General features: G+C 43.2%; 4 protein-coding genes across 5 annotated transcripts; 2 read left to right on the plus strand and 2 right to left on the minus strand.

The window, feature by feature from the left end:
- LOC105274550 lies at nucleotides 1–9,175 on the plus strand. 2 transcript variants are annotated; one of them, XM_020034520.2, is made up of 3 exons: nucleotides 1–354; nucleotides 4,120–4,180; nucleotides 6,279–9,175. In XM_020034520.2, exons 2-3 carry the CDS (start codon nucleotides 4,146–4,148, stop codon nucleotides 6,583–6,585), a joined length of 342 nt encoding a protein of 113 aa, XP_019890079.1. In that variant the 5' UTR covers nucleotides 1–354; nucleotides 4,120–4,145; the 3' UTR covers nucleotides 6,586–9,175. The 2 variants fall into 2 exon arrangements, with proteins under 2 accessions (XP_019890079.1, XP_011329087.1); XM_011330785.3 differs by having other exon boundaries at nucleotides 4–361.
- On the minus strand, nucleotides 9,153–11,084 carry LOC105274551 (transmembrane protein 192). The gene is made up of 4 exons (XM_011330787.3): nucleotides 10,912–11,084; nucleotides 10,366–10,512; nucleotides 9,882–10,278; nucleotides 9,153–9,704 (listed from the first exon to the last, which is right to left on the minus strand). Exons 2-4 carry the CDS (start codon nucleotides 10,468–10,470, stop codon nucleotides 9,460–9,462), a joined length of 747 nt encoding a protein of 248 aa, XP_011329089.1. The 5' UTR covers nucleotides 10,471–10,512; nucleotides 10,912–11,084; the 3' UTR covers nucleotides 9,153–9,459.
- Nucleotides 11,085–12,749: 1,665 nt separating this feature from the next.
- LOC105274549 lies at nucleotides 12,750–17,145 on the plus strand. Its single transcript, XM_011330784.3, has 2 exons — nucleotides 12,750–14,012; nucleotides 16,492–17,145. Exons 1-2 carry the CDS (start codon nucleotides 12,830–12,832, stop codon nucleotides 16,728–16,730), a joined length of 1,422 nt encoding a protein of 473 aa, XP_011329086.1. The 5' UTR covers nucleotides 12,750–12,829; the 3' UTR covers nucleotides 16,731–17,145.
- A 168-nt stretch (nucleotides 17,146–17,313) lies between these two features.
- On the minus strand, nucleotides 17,314–20,326 carry LOC105274548 (digestive organ expansion factor homolog). The gene is made up of 2 exons (XM_011330783.3): nucleotides 19,914–20,326; nucleotides 17,314–19,844 (listed from the first exon to the last, which is right to left on the minus strand). The coding sequence occupies exon 2, from the start codon at nucleotides 19,828–19,830 to the stop codon at nucleotides 17,494–17,496; it is 2,337 nt and encodes a 778-aa protein (XP_011329085.2). The 5' UTR covers nucleotides 19,831–19,844; nucleotides 19,914–20,326; the 3' UTR covers nucleotides 17,314–17,493.
- Between the last annotated feature and the right edge of the window lie 19 nt (nucleotides 20,327–20,345).

A 20,345-nucleotide genomic window follows, 5' to 3' on the forward strand; every position in this document is an offset into this window, starting at 1 on the left:
CGGCCACGCTACGAGCTGTGCTTGCAGTCGATGTCGAAACTGACGCGACGCGACGGCGACGCGCGTGAGCGTCCGAGTCGACTCTGATCAGTCCGTGCGGGACGCTCGAGAAACGAGGATTACGTTCTCGTCTCGTCTTACTCCGGCCTGTCTCCCCAAGCTTGCCTCTCAAGTTTATTCGTCAGGTGCTAGTTAACTCGCGACGAAGAGAAAGACTACGTTAGTTTTCGATCCAGCGCGCAGCGATCAGCAAATTCGAGAGGATCGGCAAAAGGGTGAAAAACAGCGGCGGCAATCATACAGGAGCAGTTTTTGCGGGACGACCGGGACTCTACGAGTTTTCGAGCACAGATGGTGAGAGGTGAGAGAAGACAGACATCCCGTGTGTATTAATGTGCCTTTACGCGAAAGACGAGAGCAGTTTTGCGAGCAATCGATCGCCCTCTGGAGAAACTCCCTTAGTTACCCTTACCCACCCCTGATAGAGTCAGCCCGGTACGGATGACGATGATGATGGCCGAGTCGCGAGATTGTTTCTCGCATGCAAACTAGCGCATCCACCTCCACGTTTATATTCGTTAATCGATTAATTCTTTCACACAGATATTCATTTTATCTGGCACGTTGGACGAACTTTAGCGAAAGTTAAATTATTCGCTCCGTCTACTTAATTCCAGCTAAATGTATTCTGAGTAATACGAGATGATGTTTGATGTTGAGAAGATATTTTCAGCGAGAATTAATCCGCCGATTAATCAATTACATCAATTTCGAGCACAATGAAATCATTTTTCGTGGAAATTATAGGCGCGATAGTTGCGATATATTTATCTCCTTAAATTATCTCGATTGTTTTCGAGGAAAAACGCGATTTTGAGTTCTATCTTACATCTAATCAATCACAGCATGACTTTTTAGTGGTTTGACGTAAGACGATCGTGAAATTGCTCGAAACGAAATTTGCTCGATTGCTCAATTGACTGTAATGGGTAATTGATTTTGAGCCTACGTTGGCAAATAAATGGAAAATTTTCTTTCAACATTCCGGTACATTTCCATTCGTTATTTCTTGAAATATCTGTTCGATCGAAATGCAAACGTGTGAGATGGAATTACTCTATCGTAGGTAAATTTAACTGCACCGAATGATGGAATAATAAATGACGTGTTTGATTAAACTGTGATATTTTTGGTTTCTGAAAAATTATTTTTCCTGGCTCCTAAATTATTTCAAACATTTTCATGTAGACAACGTAGACGATATCGCGCTGATTAATTTAAAAATGAATGGCAAATCGTATACGTGCGGTTACGTGTACAGTGACTGCAGTAGAAACCGAAATGCAGCCGGTATGAAAAAAACTTGTCTGACTTCTACTTAAATTACACATCATGTAGTCGTACCTTTGTCTATCTGTACGATAAATAAGCACGATAAATAAGGCCCGTTAGTCCATTTAAGTTAATTTACGAAAATGACACTTTCCGCATGCCAGACAAAAGTGTCAATCGCGAGGCGAGCCTGTCGATCTTCTGACGGCATGACCACGCCGAATTGAATCCGCGTTCCACTCGACTGTAACGCAACGTATATTTAACTCCCATTAACAATTTCGGGCAGATACGTTGCAACTGGACCTAAGAGCCTCCGACTGGATCTGGTGCGCGGTAACCGTCTGCCGCTTCATTCGCGTTCGTTTTACACCCACTTTCCTTCGTAGCTTCGATCAACGATAAATTGAAATACAAAAAAGGAAAATTCCATCAGAAAACTATCATTATTTATCTAGTAATTTTCTTTCCTTCATTTAATTCTCATTTGCGGTTCCATGAAACTCGCGTTGCTCGCGTAGACATAATCAGACTGAAAGATGAGTATTCGTCTACTTTTCATTAGATTTGTGATCGTATACAACTGCAAGTTTATTGGAGCTCTTGCAAACGTTGCAACGAAGGATGATCACACGTTTAATTAACTATTGCGTTAATCAGGCGACGTTGTCGCTAATTACTAGCAATGTTCTTCGCGGGGTAGAGGCCAAGGTCTCGATTGAGTCAGGAAAATCTAATTAAAGATGCATCTAATTAAAGACACACGTTAGACCAACAACATATATCATAACATGTAGTAATGTACACCTGCGGTAGTACGATAAAATACATCTTTGATTACTTGCGACTTGATTAATGTGCTTGCAACCATACGTGATAATTAATCAATATCATTCCTCTTTCATCCTCTTATAATTCGTACATGTAGTACGTGATTCCAAGCGCGATTGTCATACCTGCATCACTGTATGCACTGTTGTAAATATTGCTCGATGTACAATTTGTAATATTAATTTATACAACTGGGTCTAGGTCTAATTGTAAGCCGGATAACTAAACGTCACGTATAATTATTCTCGCATGAGAATTGTTCGTGGCGTATCTGCGTAATGCAGAAATCGATAGTAATTGTGGTATTTGTGTGTGCGCGCAAGAGGCTCGTGTAATACTACACGCAGATGCTATTAGATGTTTCACCAGTTACATGACAAATCTTACAAAAATGCATTTTTCTAAGGACTTCCTGAGAATCAATTAATCCGCAAAATCAACAAGTAAACGGCGTTACGTACTGAAATTTAGCGCAGAGATTATAAAAATCTGCAGTGTAATTTGTCGCGAGCAATCTATTCGGAGCAATTGTGTGACCTTTCATATTACGTGATGCTGCGCCATCATGTAATCCGACGACAACGCGTTTCCGCTATGTCAATTAATGCATACGATTGCCTCCCGTCGAAAAGGTCAAAACTCTCTTCCCTTCTTTTGCTCTCTATCCTTGCCTGGTATGTAGCTAGGAAAGAAAATAGCATAATTATTAGCAGATATCGAGCAGAAATATCATAATTGCTCTTTGTTTGACAAACTTTGCTCCTTCTTCTCCTGATGCGAATCCCCTGATGCGCAAACTAACGCGGCTGTGCTTCTAAATGAAAATTTCTTTTATCGGAGATCTATCGGCACAAGTATCTCCTTTTAAAAATTGAACGCGTTTACGGTCTTTAAAGCCAGCGAAACAGCTCGAGGGAAACAGAGATGAGAGGACAAGACAGCCTCCTCTCCAACCGCGTGGAAACCCCATTATGAATAGCTCGATATTACACGTGACGGCCAATCAATCTTCATTAAATCGAGACAAGGGCGGCTGTGCAATTTGCATAGAAAAATCGAGCACGCGCGAGCAAGTGCATTTTATAAAGGATGAACAAGACAACGTACGTGTCAGTGAGACGATTGAGTTCCAGGCCGGAGAAATTCGGTCCGTCACGATCGAGACGTCATTGCCGACATTTCAGCGAGATGATCAATAATTTATAGACGCTACGAACGTTCTCTTGGCACAAAATTCCTTGTGAAAAATGGAAAACCCGAGTCGCGAGTCGTCGTTTCCGCTTACGTATCGACTTACGTGTGTCGTGAGGTATCGATTGATAAGACTCGGCTGGTAGTCTATTTTTACCAATTATTACTTTGACCAAATTCCAGACGTCAGGCTTGAGAGTGACTTGAGATATATCCAAACTTCAAACGCGTTCAAATTTCGCATTTTTCGACTGTTATAAACGTGCTCGTTGTCCCCTAGATAAATGTGGGATCATGGGATGTGCGTCCCACATGCACGATAGTCTTTTTAGAGACGCGTGTCTGACGTTGCCGATAAATTATAGCGTATAACGTAATGTCCCTCGGAGAAAAAGGGCCTCGTTGTCCCCACCTTGCTCCCACCGAGTTGAAATTGCGACATCATTGTCGCTGATAATATGAGCGAATCAACGAGCGAGTTTCGCGCGTCATTAAGTCTCAAGTACAGAGGCATCATTGGCAGCTGTTTTGTAGGTTTTGTACGTTTCAATATTTCTGCCGTTATTTTCGGGTTAACGCGAATACTTGGTCCACAAACCACAGCGACCAAGTAAGCACATACGAATGCAAGCAAAGTCTTTCTCCCTGCGGACATGCGAAAAAATGCGAGGCCTTTCGGTCAGCAAATGATTGAAATTTAAAGAATAACGCCTTGAACAATTAAGAACATATCTTCATAGCTGAAATATTTTCCGTTTGTTGCAGGATCGTTACCCGATATCGCAGTGACGATGGCATCGGGCAGGGAAATCCACGGCGCTTTTAGGTAAACGAGTGAAAAATTGCATATCCTCACGAGTATTGTACATCCCACCATCCACGTACCATCCAATGACACATTGATTTTGCTCGAAAAGATGCATTTCACGCGCACCAGCTGGTATATTGGCGAGCGAGCACGCGATTATCCAGATATCATAATTTTATTATACCGCTCGAATAAAACTCGACATTAGAACACGTCGCTTTTAGCTTCGCGAATTACATGGCCAGAATAGCGAGCACGGATTTAGAATGCGAGTATCGATCGCGCGTCTTCTCTCCCGGTGTGACAAGCAGTAGCTCGGAAATCGTGCAGTTTCAAATTGTTTCGCGATAGCGCACCGCTCACTGACAATGAATGGAAAAGCTTGCCTTGGCAGCTGATGCTAGCCTCGCGAGATTTTATTCTTGGTGACATTACTTTATTTTTATTGCGAGCGCGACCTATCGACCGCGGTCTCGCGCGAGTTGACGTCGCTCGATTTGATAGTTACTTATAAGTAATGCAACGAGAAAGTAATAGCGCTGCGTCATAGGCAAACACTGAATGAGAAAAAGAAGAAGAAAATAACGGATATCGAGCTTGGTCTTTAATCGCGTGGCAAAGTTACATTGTTCCCACGTGCCCACGTGTCTACCTGTCCTAGCAGTCTGTAACGTATCGTACCTATTAATCATCTGCCGTGATATACTAATTACAATTATCACTATTGGGAGAGAAACGTTACTGTTTTGCATTTCACGCATAAATACATCCCGTCTTTGACTCTCCCATGGCTCATCACGAATCTTTGTACGATCGTTGCACGAGTTGAACCAATTCTGCCGAGAAAATGCTACGTGCGTGTACGTACAGGTGTATTCCATATGATTTCGAAAAAATCAATACTTTTCTCTGCGGCACACGCGGCTCCCGGTACACCAGCAATGACGTAACGGCTGACGCAAGCGACAATCGTTGCGGCCGCGATGCCGCAGAGAGGTGAATATATCGATAGTACGCCGAACGTCATGAATGCTTTTGGCTGCCTCGGATCGCGGTACTTTCTCGATTACACGATTACACTTGGATAATAGATCTCTTGTTCGACACTGCAAACAAAGAAATTTCATATAACGTGTCTGTGCGTGGTATCCCGTGTCGTACTTACTCGATTTCGATCGATATAAAAATCATAACGATTCAATGTTCCTTGCCACATGGAGATCCCTGCTCAGGGAACGGATTCCAAGTCTACTACTCTACTCTGATAAGAATGAGCGTCTTTGCATCTCGCTCGCGTATGTGAAATCTGCAAATTCTCTCTTGAATAGCACCGTCGAGCCACCGTCCGTCCATCGCCGATTAATCTCCGCTTCGATCGTCGCCCTTTGCCCTTTCGCGTTTCTTCGGCTCGGTTCCAACGTACTACGAAAATGGTTCGTGATTACCACGGGCATCCAGGACCCGGACATTTTATAGAATCTGCTATTGCACGTGTATGGCTGTACATATATACACGATACATATATCGTATGATTTTAATCAACCACGGGGCTCGAGTCAGTCGTTGTAATGAAATTGCGACCGCTTCCGTCTTTTCTCGTCGGTGATATCAGCAGCCACCCGCTCCGCAAAGAAAGCTCATAAATCCGAACGTAAACAACCTCTGAAGCTCGAAAATCCGATGCGTGTTACGATGGGGGATAATTCTAGATTCGATTGTGTGCGATCCACCGTGTATCGCGCAACGATGGAGTACGTGCAAAGACGTGTCTTGAGAGAAAGAGAGGACATGTAACTCGCGGATACATATCCCGCTTTGGGATCGATAATCGCCGTACAGTTTCCGCGAGTGCGACTCGCTGCGAGACCAGCGACGCGGCCAGGAAGGATCATTCCGTTCAGCTGGTACCGCCAGTAAACTAATTGCGCAATAATTATATAATAATTATTGTCAATCCGCAATTCTTCTATACCTCATCCTCTCATCCTCTGTTATTCCGATATGGCGAAAATTCCCGAGTGTCGATCAAAGTTGGCACGTTTCGATCAATGTACATGTCATTGTAATTGTGCAACATTACATTGTGTTATTACATATGCTCTTGTGTACTTGCAGTCTCATTGTGGACGACGTGGACTCGCATTCGATTCTGAGTGACGGCTCCGACCTGGACGGCCTATCGCGGGAGAGCAGCTCACAGAATTCGGCATCGCAGACACCGCTCGACAGTCCTGGCGGTCCGCGAGAGAGAATCAAGCAGATCCAGGTGGAAGCCGAGACCAGGCGGGGCGAGTTCGCTAGACTTTTGGAGGAACACGCGCAAGTTGTGCGCAAACTGAAGATGATGGAGGCGGAAGAGCAGCTGTCGACAACAACAACGGCAACCGGGAACGCGGCAGTGATCGGCGGCGCACACGCGTGATTTCATAATCTTATCGCCAGCGAAACGAGAGTCCTATCGAGGGTCGGGACCATCACGATTCGTAGATAAGATGTGGATCAACGCAAATATTGCTGGACTTTTCAATCGCTGATTCTCGGATTGACATCTCGATTGGCAGCTTCAAAACGCACGAACGATACGTGTGAGGGACACGCATTTATGAGAAAGTTACGAGTGCATTCGAAAAGTGAATTTGCTAAAATGCGGCCAACTACGGAGGAAGAACAATATGTACATAGACACTCGAAAGGATTTCTCCCTTCTCTCTCTCTCTCTCTCCCTTCCCCCCTTCTTGTTTTTTTCTTCATTTCCTTTTCTCTTCTTTTTTTCTCTAGTCAATAACTCCATTTCATCGACTTGCGTTTTAGCTTAATGAAAATACGTTGCTTTTTGGTTTAATGGTAGTTAAAACTTGATTCGTAATTTTAATTCCGCGTTTACAGTGCGCGCGGAAAATGACAAAAATTCGGAATAAAATCGGGACTAAATAACTGTTACTAAATAAATAACATATGTGTAAATCGTTGTAAATCGTTGGAATTGTAAAACATAATTATATAATTACAACTGTACACACCAATTAGCAACGTAACATGTGATACGTGTAAATGCGAATGTACTCGAATGCAAAACTATTTTGTATTCGCTTCAAGATACGAGATATGAGATACTCTCCGAGACGAAATCTAGAAAGTTGCAAGTTGTAGTAATCGGATTCAAGCAAGCGGGATCAAGTCGATCGAGTACGCTGATACCGACATAATTGGCAGAAATCCTCCGCAAAGGATATCACAATCACCGCCCTTACTTGGCTGCTGTTTACAAAGTCTGAATAAAAGAATAAAAGCTAGACACGACAATAATGAGAAACACTTTTATGGAGAACGTGCGCGAAAGCCGGTTGCATATTGTTCACAACGTGTGGAACGAGAAACTCCCCGCCCGTTCGAATTAGCTCAACGGCTGGCCTAAGCGTAGTACAAATTTTGCAGTAAAGTCTCTCAATTAAAAAGGATGTGAATAGGGCGAGAAAGATATAGAGCGAGAGCGAGAGCGAGAGCAAAAGAGAGAGAGGAAAGAAGAAAAGTAATCGCAGAGATTAATACGGCGATAATAATTGCGATGATAATCGCGAAAAAAAATGCATGCTGCAGTGAATATGATCGGCACGTATATGTAGCCTACTATCGAAACATGGGAGTGTATAAGCTTCTACATTTTATAGCGTTATAGAGTTGAGTGTTCCACATAAGTGTAAGCTAGAGTTTTCTATATCATAAATACGTTATACGTAAATGTACGGTAAAGAATAGGTTGCCGGGTCTGATGAGAAATGCATTTTTTTGTAAATAAATAGTTCTTTCTTTATTATTATATAATAATAAGATCGGACCATAAATCGCAATGTGTGAGTTCTGAGATCAAATTAAAAAAGGTGTAAATTAATAATCGGTTAATGATCAGCCGACATTCTCCGTGTCGTAATTCCAACCCTATTAAATTAGGAATCAAATCATCGCTAAAAGGCTAGAATCCAGAAATTGAAATTTTAGTTTTTAACGCGTGTTGCATCTGACCGGCACCAGATTCGAACAGACGTAGGTGTACTTTTAGGCATTTATAGACTTGTATAATTAAAGAGAATATACGCGTGAGCGAATGACCGGATGCGTGCATGTACGTGAGATCCGTGTGTTAGAGAGTAGCGTGTCTAGTGTTACACAGTACGTCAGTCTACGCTAATTGGTAATCGAGATGTCTTTCCTGCTTCGATCAATCTGTAAGACGTAATTAATGCGCGCGATGATCATGTCCGAAATGTTAACGAGCGACACGCAACAAAAGAGAAAGAGAACTTGAGGGAAGCTATTCCCATTTTACACGGCTGAGAGACTTTGTGTGTAAAGCAAGAAAGTCATAGAATAAAGAGTAGATAAATACGTTAGCTGAAGACGTAAAATGCTTTAAAAGAAATCTCACGAAAGAAAGTGATAATGCGTGGCAATAATTTCTCCAACATATTCGGAAAGAAAGACTGCAAAGTAGCGCGAGAAACGAGCAAGAAATTTGCATTATTTTTGCTGCTGCAAAATTCCTAAGGCCGTCACCATTACGTTAAGCGAGCTACATATACATATGGTCACTATGTAGTTTATACTCATTATTATTCGTATATGTGTAGACAGAAGCGCGCGCGTGCGCGTGTGTGTACATGACGTATGTGTAAAGTTTGTAATGAGACATTAAGGAGATACGTGATTTTAATTTACGCGCAAGATAAGAAAAAAAGATCGCGTCTTTGAGAACAGCCGCTTTTCAAGACTCAGCGAAATGCATTATATGTATTATATTGTAACGCCGAGTTGATATTAACGTAACCGAGATTTATATATAAATTTTTTGAATGTCCTATGTATCGCGTATATGTGAGATGCGATGTTGAGTTTTCTTAGGGAAGGAACCGCTGCTTATATAATAATTATTTATATAGTCTCGTGTACGCGAATGAAACAATAACGCAACATGTAAAACAACGGTTATACTACTGGAGAAATATATATGTATATTTTATTGAGTTGACAATAGACATGTATTTGCATTCTCTGTTTTCACACTCTCGACTTTCCCACACAAAACAATCTCTCTCGTGAATAATAATAATAATAAATATAAAAACTATTTTTAAAACCGATACATTCGATCTCTACTTAATATATACATAACATATGTAATATTACATTTTGCAACGTCGAATCAAACTGAGCGCGCGCACGTGTGTGTGTGTGTGTGTGTGTGTGGGAAGGGAGACGGGTAAACAATAGTGATAGATTATTTACATGGAATCATACTTTCTTAGGGTTCCGTCGCTCTGCGCTCAGACGCCAACAGCATTATCCTATAACTTAGCTTTACATTGTGATCCCTCAGATATCGTATCAAGTCCGCCTGCTTTTCCAGCAACTCCTCCAGATTCGTTCCCCTCTGATGATAACCGACTTCCCCGACTCCGGCGTAGGAATCCTGCGTGAACGGCGACAACCATTCGTCGCGAGTGACGTCGGGTGGTGGACGCAGTCGATTGAATCTCACAACTTTCTCTGCACGAAAGACGGATGTTAGTACGAAAATTTCATAAGAACAAACTCTGTCAAAGCGTTTTCAACATCTTTTCAGGCTTTCTTTTGGAAAAACGTAACTCGCAGGTTTGAATACACATTTCTAATAAATGTTTTCCCTCTTTCTGTCGATTCAATTATTTTTCTGATGATACTTACTGATATAATTTGTGTAAGCCAGTGCAGTTATCACAAGTTCCAAGGTAGTCAGGAGAAAAATGTAATTGAGTGGCGTGAACCACTCGGATGCCCTGCAGTACTGTTCGTAATCAACCTTGTGCGTGTGATGTAAAATCACGGCCAAGAATAAATAGCACGTATTCCAAAGCGACGTGATGAACAGAGGTGTCCTGATCAATTGATATGTGGCTTGGTAGAAATCCAAATATCCATTAATACGCAACTTGTGATGCCTTATTTTGACAATATGATCTGTCAGCATGATTATCAACCAATAGACACAGTGAAGATACAAGTATATAAAATATGTGTCGCATTTGTTTTGTTCCTCTGACCAAAGACAAACAAAGATAATGCCAGCAATCTCCAAAGAAATCTATGACACAAAAGCATTCTGATATACTTGGTCTAGGTTTTGAAGTGCTTGAAAAAATACAATGGCGCAGCAAACAAGTATACATACTCCGAACAGAAGTGGAATCGATACAATCGGTAGAGTGTTTAATCGTTGAAAATTGTCCTCCTCCTGGGAGCTCAAGATTGGCTGAAAACACTCCTCGTTGTCCATCTTGATAGCTCAAGATTAAGAGTTATTCATACTTTATGCATCCTAAACAGAATGTCACGCAATTCAAACAGCCGTTTCAATTTCAAAAACCGTTTAAATCGCTATTTACGTTCTTTTATCGAGACAAGCATTTCGCGTATTTCAAGTTGAAAAATTACGCGCAATATCTATAGTGTTATTCATTTACAAACAGTCTATACACACACAGACGTTTATGTATCAATAGACAATACGTATTTAGCGGAAAACTTTTCACATCTTTCGATTATTTGCACTAAATGGAAAATAGATGCAATAGATTAAAATAACAGAGAGGTTAACGCAAATAATTCGAAATCAATCTCGTTCGGCGCATTAACCAGTTTCACCAGAGTATCCCGTTTTGAATTTCGTAATTATTATTACGCGCCATTGAAAGGCAAGGTTAAGATACACTTTTACCTAGAAGACAGGCTAATTTTTCAGAAATATCCAGCATCGAGGTATCGCGTTTTCCGCATTATTTTTCCTGTCGCATACGTCAGTGCGAGTAGTACAACCTGAAAGAAAATAAGACGTAAATCGCGACTGACTCGATATCTACTACTACTACCTCGCGACGCGCTCGATCAGCGACAGTGGAGGCTCGTAGCGTAGGTTTTGGGAACTATGGGAACGATGGGCGCTAAAATAGTGGCAACTTCAACCGACAGGTTATATTATTCCGTAGGTGCTAGCTTTCCCTTTCTTCGTCGATCAACGTCAATGTAAATGTATTGATTATTTCGAGGTAAGATATTCGATATTTTTCCTACAAGCAATAATCATAACGGTGTTTCTATACATGTACATACAAGCATTAATCAAACGGGCGTTGGAAAAATATACACCGGAAGCTACGAGTGCGATATCTCGCGCAATCACACACCACACACACACACACACACGCGCGCGCGCGCGCGTCTCAATCCGTTCCGCATTTTTATTTCTCCAGTTCTGTAGTCGTAAAAAAAGATATGAATCTCGTGTAAACAAATACACAATTTCGAATTGTAACATCACTTAATTAATTTTCTATTAATTTTGCTCAATAAGACTGAAATGTGATTCGTGTCGGTAATGATATTATGCAATAATGATGAGAAAACTGGTATGCCAAGTATACAATTTTTCCCTCTCTACTCTCTAATTATTCGGATCATCTTTTGACCGCAATATACATCCGTCTACGCAGCACACAAAGCGGATAGTAATTACACTTAAGTGGCTTAAAAGCTTGTAAAGTTAATTCAATTTAGCTGCAATCGGATTATCGTGGCTATCGTGGATATTATCGATTATCATGCTTGCAAACATACGCAACAATGTTATATATATATATATATATATATATATATATATATATACTTATGACTTTTTACGTTTACGAAATAGACGAATGTATGGCGCAGTTTAACATCTGTTTTATTTGTTTATCTGAAGACTCAAAAGTCTCGTGCTCTGACGATTTCCAAACCTTTGCCTTACATTAATCGCTGTAGATTCAACTTTATGTTCCAGTATACAAAATTTGATGCTTCAAATAACATCTTGCAGTAACTTGGAAATTTGGATCCGATGTCACGTCTTTCTGCTAAATTACAAATCGTTACATGTTATTAATAGTAATTGCAAACCTTCCAACTACTCAATGAGAAGCGAACGTACGTTCATTCCTAAATTGTCACTCTTGAATAAAAATTTACAAAATTGTTGAAACTCGCTATAACGGGCGAGCGCGTGAACACACAAGGACGAGGCTGTAAACTCAAGCCAGATTTCGACTCATGGCCGAGAATGCTTGCAAAGACGCTTGCGCGAGCCAGGAGAGTAGACGAACAAACACGTGGCGAGCATTGAGCTTTTCCGCGTCGCGCCGTCTGCTCGGAGCTTGCAGTCTCGCGCGTTATCGCCACTGAGACACTTCCTCTCGATCGGTGGTCAATCGTGTTCCTCGTTTTTGAGCATATTGAGGGTACTCGAAACAACGAAGGATTGAGTCGCACACGAGAAGAACTTTAACGCAAACGAATAACAAATTTGTGTTCTCTATCTCTTTCTTTTTTTCTCTCTCTCTCTCTCTCTCCGTCTCTCTCGTTTGAAATATGAAATCAAATATAATTATGAGTAGCAGTTGACAAAAGCAATTCACCATGGGAATATAAAAATTTGAAAAAGAATTTCATCGCGATGAAGAACGTGAGAAGGAAGGTGTTTCCTTCGCTATGCGAGAGAACGCGTACTTACTGAGGAAACTCTTGAGGGAGTGAGAAAAGCCTGAAATCTGTCACGTTGATTTATCGGAGAAACTCGAGCGCACTGCGACGAAACACGAGTCGAAATGAGTAAGGAAAACAGTAGCAGCGGCGAGGGGGGACCGCAAGATACTTCCGGGCCGGATGTGCCAGCCAAGGATCCAAATGCGGACGTGTACGATAATCGCGGTCCGAGAAAGATAATCCGCGTGGTCACCGTAATGGCTTATCTGTTCTCGGTGAGCTTCGTAGGTATTCTCTTGAGCGCCTACTACATATTCCTGTGGGAGCCGCCGAATCCAAGGCTCATAAGAGCGAAGCCGCAAGTGCAGTTTTTGATTGCAGCTGCGTCATCCCCGGAAATGCCAAATCTGAAGGAGAAGGAAACCTCTGCCTTCCCCCTCGAAAGTCAACTGAAGCACACCTCCAAATCCCTTCTCGGTCGCATGACACAAGACATCGACTTGACGCAGCGTCAACCAGAATCAACCGGAATCAGCCTCGAGAAACAGGCAAAATTGAACACGATGTTGCTCAACCTCAGGCAGTCGCTCGTGGAAGTTTTGCGCGCACAAAAGCGAAACTCGTCGCACCAAGTGGCAGCAAGCACGTCCGACGACTCGTTGGTCGAAGTGAAACGAGTCCTTAACTCGACGAAGAAAACGGATTACGCAAGACGCTCGATCTCGCGACACGAGTCGCGCGGAAACCTTGCCCGAGAGAAGACTCTGAGCGGTAATACGGATCCACCGTCAGAATTCACGGGTCCTATAAACACGTTAGACGTTGAGAACACATCCGCAGCCTCGAAGTCAGCGACTATTCCTGGAACTAAAACAAACCAGAATTATTTCGACGGAAAATCCGTTCCTGATGCCGATCGGTATTCAACGCCGATTACGATCGATCGCGGAACGACGCGTGCAAATTGCGAGAGAAAGGTCAGTGCCCAACGATTCTCCAAGCTTCATACTTTCCGTCGAGAATCAACAAAACGGAATGAGACCAACGTTAATAACCGGCAGTTAACTGCGCCAGTTGGTAACAACGCAGAAATTCCGTCTGGAAATGCCAATGTTAATGGCCTCAAGCTAAATTATTCCAGCAACAACAACGAGAGTCCGTCAAACAATCGGAACAAGCGCAGTCACGTATCGGTCGAGTTAACAGCTGACTCGGATGTGATCGAGGACCCAGAATTCGAGCATCAACTGCCAAATTACCCGATCGTCGTAAAACCAGCGTTGTACACCACGAGAAATGTGAAAGGTGAGAGAATCTAGCGAGAGATTCTGTCGCGCGAATTTCTGTGTGATTTGCCAGCTTTTGTTAAGGCACTAAAGGATAAATACGGTTCGTTTTCCTGCTTGGAACGTGCACGTGTGCATTATACAATGGCTTGTTGCGTCATTTGCCATTTTCCTTTGGCACCGGCAAATAAGAATAATCGTGATGTTTCTGCATGTACACGAATCGCAAAGTAAACGAGTCGAGTTTCATTCTAGCAACGTCTGTACAATTTCGCTTAAATTAGCCGCAAGCACATGTACCGTATGTAAAGTGCGCACCTAATTTTTCAAATTGGCACAGTCGTGCTCTTTAAATTGTGCTTTCATGAACAGATGTTCTCACGCTCACTGTTCTGTCGTGCGTGTGTGTACGTTCTTATTTAGAAAGGATATTTAAGCAAACTTACACACACACACACACACACGTACGTGTGTGTGTGTGTGTGCGCGCGCGCGCGCATTTATATGTCGACTTAAGAGAAAGAGAGAGAGAGAGAGGACAAGGACAAAAGTATTCTCGATAGACACGACAGAGGTGGAGAGCAATAATTAAAACCTTAGAAATAGTCGATGCATCAAACGATGATTATTCAGGCTGTCGCCTGAAACATAATTAGTGAAACAGGGTCAGTCGATCTATTATACGGCTTCTTCTACGTTACATTATACCAAAGAAGCTGAGAATATTGATATATCTCCTTGACATATCACAGTCTGAATTGACGATAAAAACTTATCATACGCAGAAAAGTTGTTCATCATGAGATACAAATAGGAAAAAATTCATAAAACTATATTTGAGCATAATTTTCCAGAAGCTTTTCAGTCGCTCTAAAGAATCGCGCGAGTGCCTTCTCGGTCATACGAAACTTACACTGAGGAATAGTGCGCCTTGTTTGCAGAAGAGAAGATCGAGGGGTTACGTTTCAACTAAAACAAAGGCGCGCCTTCTTTTATAGGACAAGTAAAGCGACAAAGTTGCGTCGATCTATGCTTGAGACGAAATTGCTTAGCAATTTAACGCGCCTTACCGTTTCCATTCAACTTACATTTCATCGCGTTTCGTCGCGTCATATTTTACCGATCAAATATTCCATATTGGCTTAGCTAAACCTTCATTTACATTTGTACTCGGAAAATCATGCCCCACTGATTAACTATCATAATGGCTTATTTAGCAAGACGATTTTTCTCTGTGATGCAGTATAAGAGATTCGCTTGAGAACACACGTGCGTAGCAGAAATGTTGGCGATTCCGAAAAATTCTGTAAAGTTGCAGTTTTACGAGACTTTTCCGCAGATGTAAAGCCTCGTATCCTCTGACGAGTTTATCAACCAGCTCGCTGGCTGGCACGAGGGGCGGAAAGCTCCCGGCGGGTCAAGGCTCTGGAGCTTGCGCACTGGCTGCTGCTTTCTCGTGCATACATCCGAGTGGTATTTTTTCGCGTTCGTGACATACGGCGAGACCATATTCACGGGAGTCGGCGCACGGAAATAGCCAGCTGAGAAATAGCGACGACGAGAGGCCTCGAGAGTTCCGTCGATTCCACCAAGCTTATGGAACTTTGGAGATTCGGACGGAGTCTCGCTGTGGCACGCCCTGTCGCATCGCCGGTAGACCGTCTCTCATCGTGGTGATGTGATCAAAAAGGACGCCTTGTTTAAATTAAATTACTGTGGGTGCGATGAACGTTCCGTTGGTCGACTTGGCGTGACTTCTCGCAGAAATCAGAAGGATGCAATTGCCGCGGAAGATGAGCGCCCACAACGTGATGGCGAGCATCGGGCGTACCCTGGGTAACCGCGAGAGCAAACCGCCGGCTCCCAATGAGGTTCGTTTGGCCGGGGACGAGCGAAAGGACAAGCTCTACGAGCCGAAGCACAAGCAGAAGCTGGTGCGAGTGTTGACGGTAGTCGCGTACGTCATATTCGTCAGTATGGCCGCTATACTACTCTCTCTGTATTACACTTTTGTTTGGAATCCCACGGATCAGGCGGCCAGGAAGATGAGAGTAAACAGGACGGAGTGCGTCAACCTTCCTCCCGACTCCACGACGACTCCGCCAATTTTTAACGGTAACCGCATCTCTTCATCGAGAAGACGCGATCTCTAGAAGGCTCCGTGTCGAAGGAGCCTTTTCTTACTGTAAGAACATTACGTTACGAAAATGTACACGTACCGAAAGTCTGCACAAGAACGCCACGCGAATGAGATGTTTCGACTTTCAGAAGAAACGCGTGATCCCACAATTTTATAAATCGCACATTGTGTTGTAACCTTGTTGTCGTTTGATCTTCATTTCATTGTTGTTTAATAAAAAATTTCTTGTTGCGAAAGTTTTCTGTAGAAATTTTAGAAACTCTGCAGAAAGGTCGAATTTCGATAATTCGCCAATCATTATTAGGGATAATCTGTTATTATTGTGCATCAATAATTTTCGATGGTTCTCCATTTGCAGAGACACAGATTGAAAAGGTGACCGCGAGATCCACAACGACGAAGGTGGACAATAAACTCCGCCTCCTGGAAGAAATGGACTCGTCGACCACGGAGCGACAGAGAGGCCTTTGGCGAGTGTTGACGGAAACTGCGGACATCGAGGAAACGTCTGTAGAGCTCATGTCGATATCGACGACGCGGAATCGTCGCAACAATCTCACTAATATTACAAACGACGATGACGAAAGCGTCACATAAACGATTTTCTACACCTTGTGTGCGTGTCAAACGTGATGGACTGCAGGAAGGCCAGATTAGTAATCGCTAATAGAGTATTAATACCTATAGGGAAGGCGATTCTTCCATTCTGCGGACAGAGAGGGTATTCGAAGTCGTGTCTGAATTTGCCAGACGAGAAATTCGAATTATATTCTTTCTCTGAGACGTAGAAATTAGAGACACGCTATTCTCGGCCTCTCCCCTGAAAAAAGTTCTCTTCTTTTTTTTTCTTTCTTTTCTTTTTCTTCTTTAATCGAGAGAACGATGGAACAAATACCAGGTAACCACGTTTACCCATATTCTGTTGTGAATTGTAAACCGAAAGCTAATTTCGTGTTTTTATTCATGTAATCGGACACTTGGATTGGGAAATATAATTTTCGATGAAACCTCTCATCCAAGTCTGCTTTTATTCACACTACGCGTTTCAATGTTAACCGAACGCATGCCGAACGCTCAAATATCTCGTGTATTTGCGTTACGCCACTTTGCGATTTTAAGCTGTTCAGATATACGAAACAGATACAAGGAAACGTATCAGGAACCAGTTAGTAGTGCAGTCTTCCAGCTATACATTTTTATTGAATAATTCAGTGTCTTGAATGAAATTTACATTCCCTTACTCTCGATATAAATATCAGTACTTGGGTAAAAATAAGTTTTAGGATACTTTTTACATTATTTTTAAGTTACTTATTTACACGATAATAAAAGAGAAGTCACGCAAAGCAGCGTTCAGGCCTCAACACGTAATCGTGTGGATCTTTTCCTCGGACATTATCATCTTGGTGGCTCTGTTCTGGCCTACAATTCGAGCGAGCGCCAAGGCATCAAACTTGTTGTACAGAACGCTCACCGACATGTTGCTGTCCGAGCCGGCGCGTGGATTCTGATACTCCCTCTGCATCATGTTGCACATTTCGCTGTAGAAATGGGGGTAAGTGGGTGGTTGATAAAAGACGAGATGGCGAATACTCTTTATCCTCGTTCTGCGATAAAAGTGCCAGCGTTCCGTGTAGAGGAGGAAATGCGCGTCGCTGTGGAAGAACGTGTCCCTCGCCCTGGCGACCTTCCGGTCCTTGGTATACTCGCTGATTTGCACGAAACTCAAGTCCTCCTTCATCATGCGGTTTCGCAGCGATATGAAGTCGAAGTAACACGGCACGTAGATCAACGTGTGGTTCATGATGGGGTCCCTGTAGCGTGGTAGCACTTCTTTCAGGAAAAATTCCATCCTGGCGTCGATAGCCTGGACGAGATCGGACGCGTCGAACCTGTAGAACACCTGGGCAGGCTTGATGACCACCTGGCGTATCGAGCCCGGCTCAACTGGATTCGCCACTTTCACCCTACCCGCGTAATTGAAGCATCTCCTGGTGAACGTCGCGTTTATGTGCGGCAGCTCGATGCTGGAGAAGATCAACGTCTGCCTGTAATACTTACTCCAGCCGTTCACGCACCAACCCCTCAGACGGGGATACTCAATGTCGTGAGACCTCTTCGGTTGCAGATGCAAGTGATCCAGCACTTGATTCAGATGATCCCAGTTTTGCATGGCGACCACGTCCACCTGGTCCATGATCAGCAGTTCGATGCATGACAGGAAATCGTAGTCCCTCTCCGCTTCACCCTCCGCGCCTATTACCCTCCTGAGGCCCAACGGCGAGGCGATTATAATGTCGGACGAATAGAACTTCGTGTACAACTTGAGAGACTTCTTCGTAACGGCTATGCCTATCTTGAACTTGTCGTCGATGTTGCCTTGCAAGGTCAGTCTGTAATCCTCTGGTTTAGGATTCCTCGTGGGTATCGCCAGTTCGTTCCCAGTGAAATCTTCCATGAATCGTAGCTTGTTGATGACGGCACCGCCTCTGTCTTCCCCGATCAAGATCGAGATGAACGTTTCAACGATCTTCAAGCAGGAATGCTTGAACGGCACGATAATGAGCACCTTCGGCCTCACGAAACCCTGATCCCTGTACTCATCCGGAACCTCTCCCATGCCACTGCGATTGGATTTCGCCAATTTCGCATTGTGATGCAGTATCTTCGTCCTCGTTTTCAACACGTGGTTTATCACGTGCAGACAGTACACGAATCGTATCTGATCGGCGTTCGAGAATGTCCTTTCGGGATAATACAAATCTTGATAGTTGTTTATCACGGAGAACAGTTCTCTCTGAAGGGGAGTGAGAGCTGCATCTTTTTCCACGCTACCTCTTGCATCGTTGTTGTTAGCTTTAACTAGATTGTTTTGTATTTGTGACTTTACATGCAATTTGTTCCAATCGACGCCTCCAATTGGACTAGGAGTCTTACCGCAGTCGGCGTATCGCTTCTCTTCGTCGTCCAGGAGCTTTCTGACACTCGTCGACGTGTCGTTCGCTTCGACGACCGGCTTTGGGATCTGACACATCAGATTCCCAAGTACGGGCCACAACAATGTCGCGTTCTCCGCAACTTGCGGTCTTGCGGAGACCGCTCGATACAATCTGTCGTCCATGTCGTTGCGCAAATGTAGGGAAAACGGATCTCTCAAGTGACCAGCATCTTCCTGGGCGGTCTCGGCGTCCTCGAGATCGTCATCATAGTTTCCTTTTCTAATTGTCGTCTCTTCCTTTCCACTTTGATCGGAAGATTCCTCGCCATCTGTTTCACAGGTCTCATCTATGGCTGTTCTCTCATCAACTTTCTCCACTTTAATTTTTTCTACTTCTTTCTCCCTTTTCTTCTTTCCTTCTTCATTCTCTGTATCGGACGTTGTTTCACTTTCGCTGTCTGAACTAGTTACAATCGGCTTTAAATACCTTTCGAAGCCAGCAAATGTAGACAACAAGGCCCATTCGGGATCGAGTTCTTCCTCCTCCGAACTATCGGTTTCGCGTAGTCGCTGATGCACCTTCTCCTCCTCTATCATTCTTCTGCGAGCCTCAATCGCCTCGTTTTTGGCATCGCGCTCTTTGATGTAAGAAGCTTTTCTCAGGTCAAACTTGCCTTTTTTCGGCTTGGTCTGACTTCGCGCGTTGCGTCCATCGAATTTCCTCTTTCCGCCACGGAACGAACGTCTTTTCGGAGCCATCGGGACGGATGTATCTGGAATAACAGAGTTTAGAGAGTACTGTCTCTGACAAAATGAAATAATTCGATTGTTAATAAACTTACCGTCAATCTTGTTTGTTCGTCCACTTATGAGAGGTTAACCACGTGCTTCTGTTTGAGGAGCACATGACATTTTCCCTGATTTTCCTCGCGTTCTCGCACGATTTATGAGTGTCCAGTGTGTCCCTTCTAGGGTGTAAAATCGCAAAACTTACTGTTAAAGTAACTAGTGCGTCGACTAGCTTGTCTAGGGAAATTGAAGCGACTCTTTTCGAAACAATGCGCTTGCGCGTTATTGACATGATACGGAAGTCATGTGATTATACGATTTACGTGACGATTCAGTCAAATCGCATTTAGTCGTTCTTAAAATTAAATTTAAGCAAACTCAAAATTTAGAGAGAGAGAGAGAGATGCGATCATATTATCCTCGTAGGCTTGTCTAATAATAAAAGAAATATTGCATCATCACGAGAAATCTAATGTATAATCGAC

The sequence above is a fragment of the Ooceraea biroi genome, chromosome 11, assembly GCF_003672135.1.
Source record: "Ooceraea biroi isolate clonal line C1 chromosome 11, Obir_v5.4, whole genome shotgun sequence".
Taxonomy (NCBI): domain Eukaryota; kingdom Metazoa; phylum Arthropoda; class Insecta; order Hymenoptera; family Formicidae; genus Ooceraea; species Ooceraea biroi.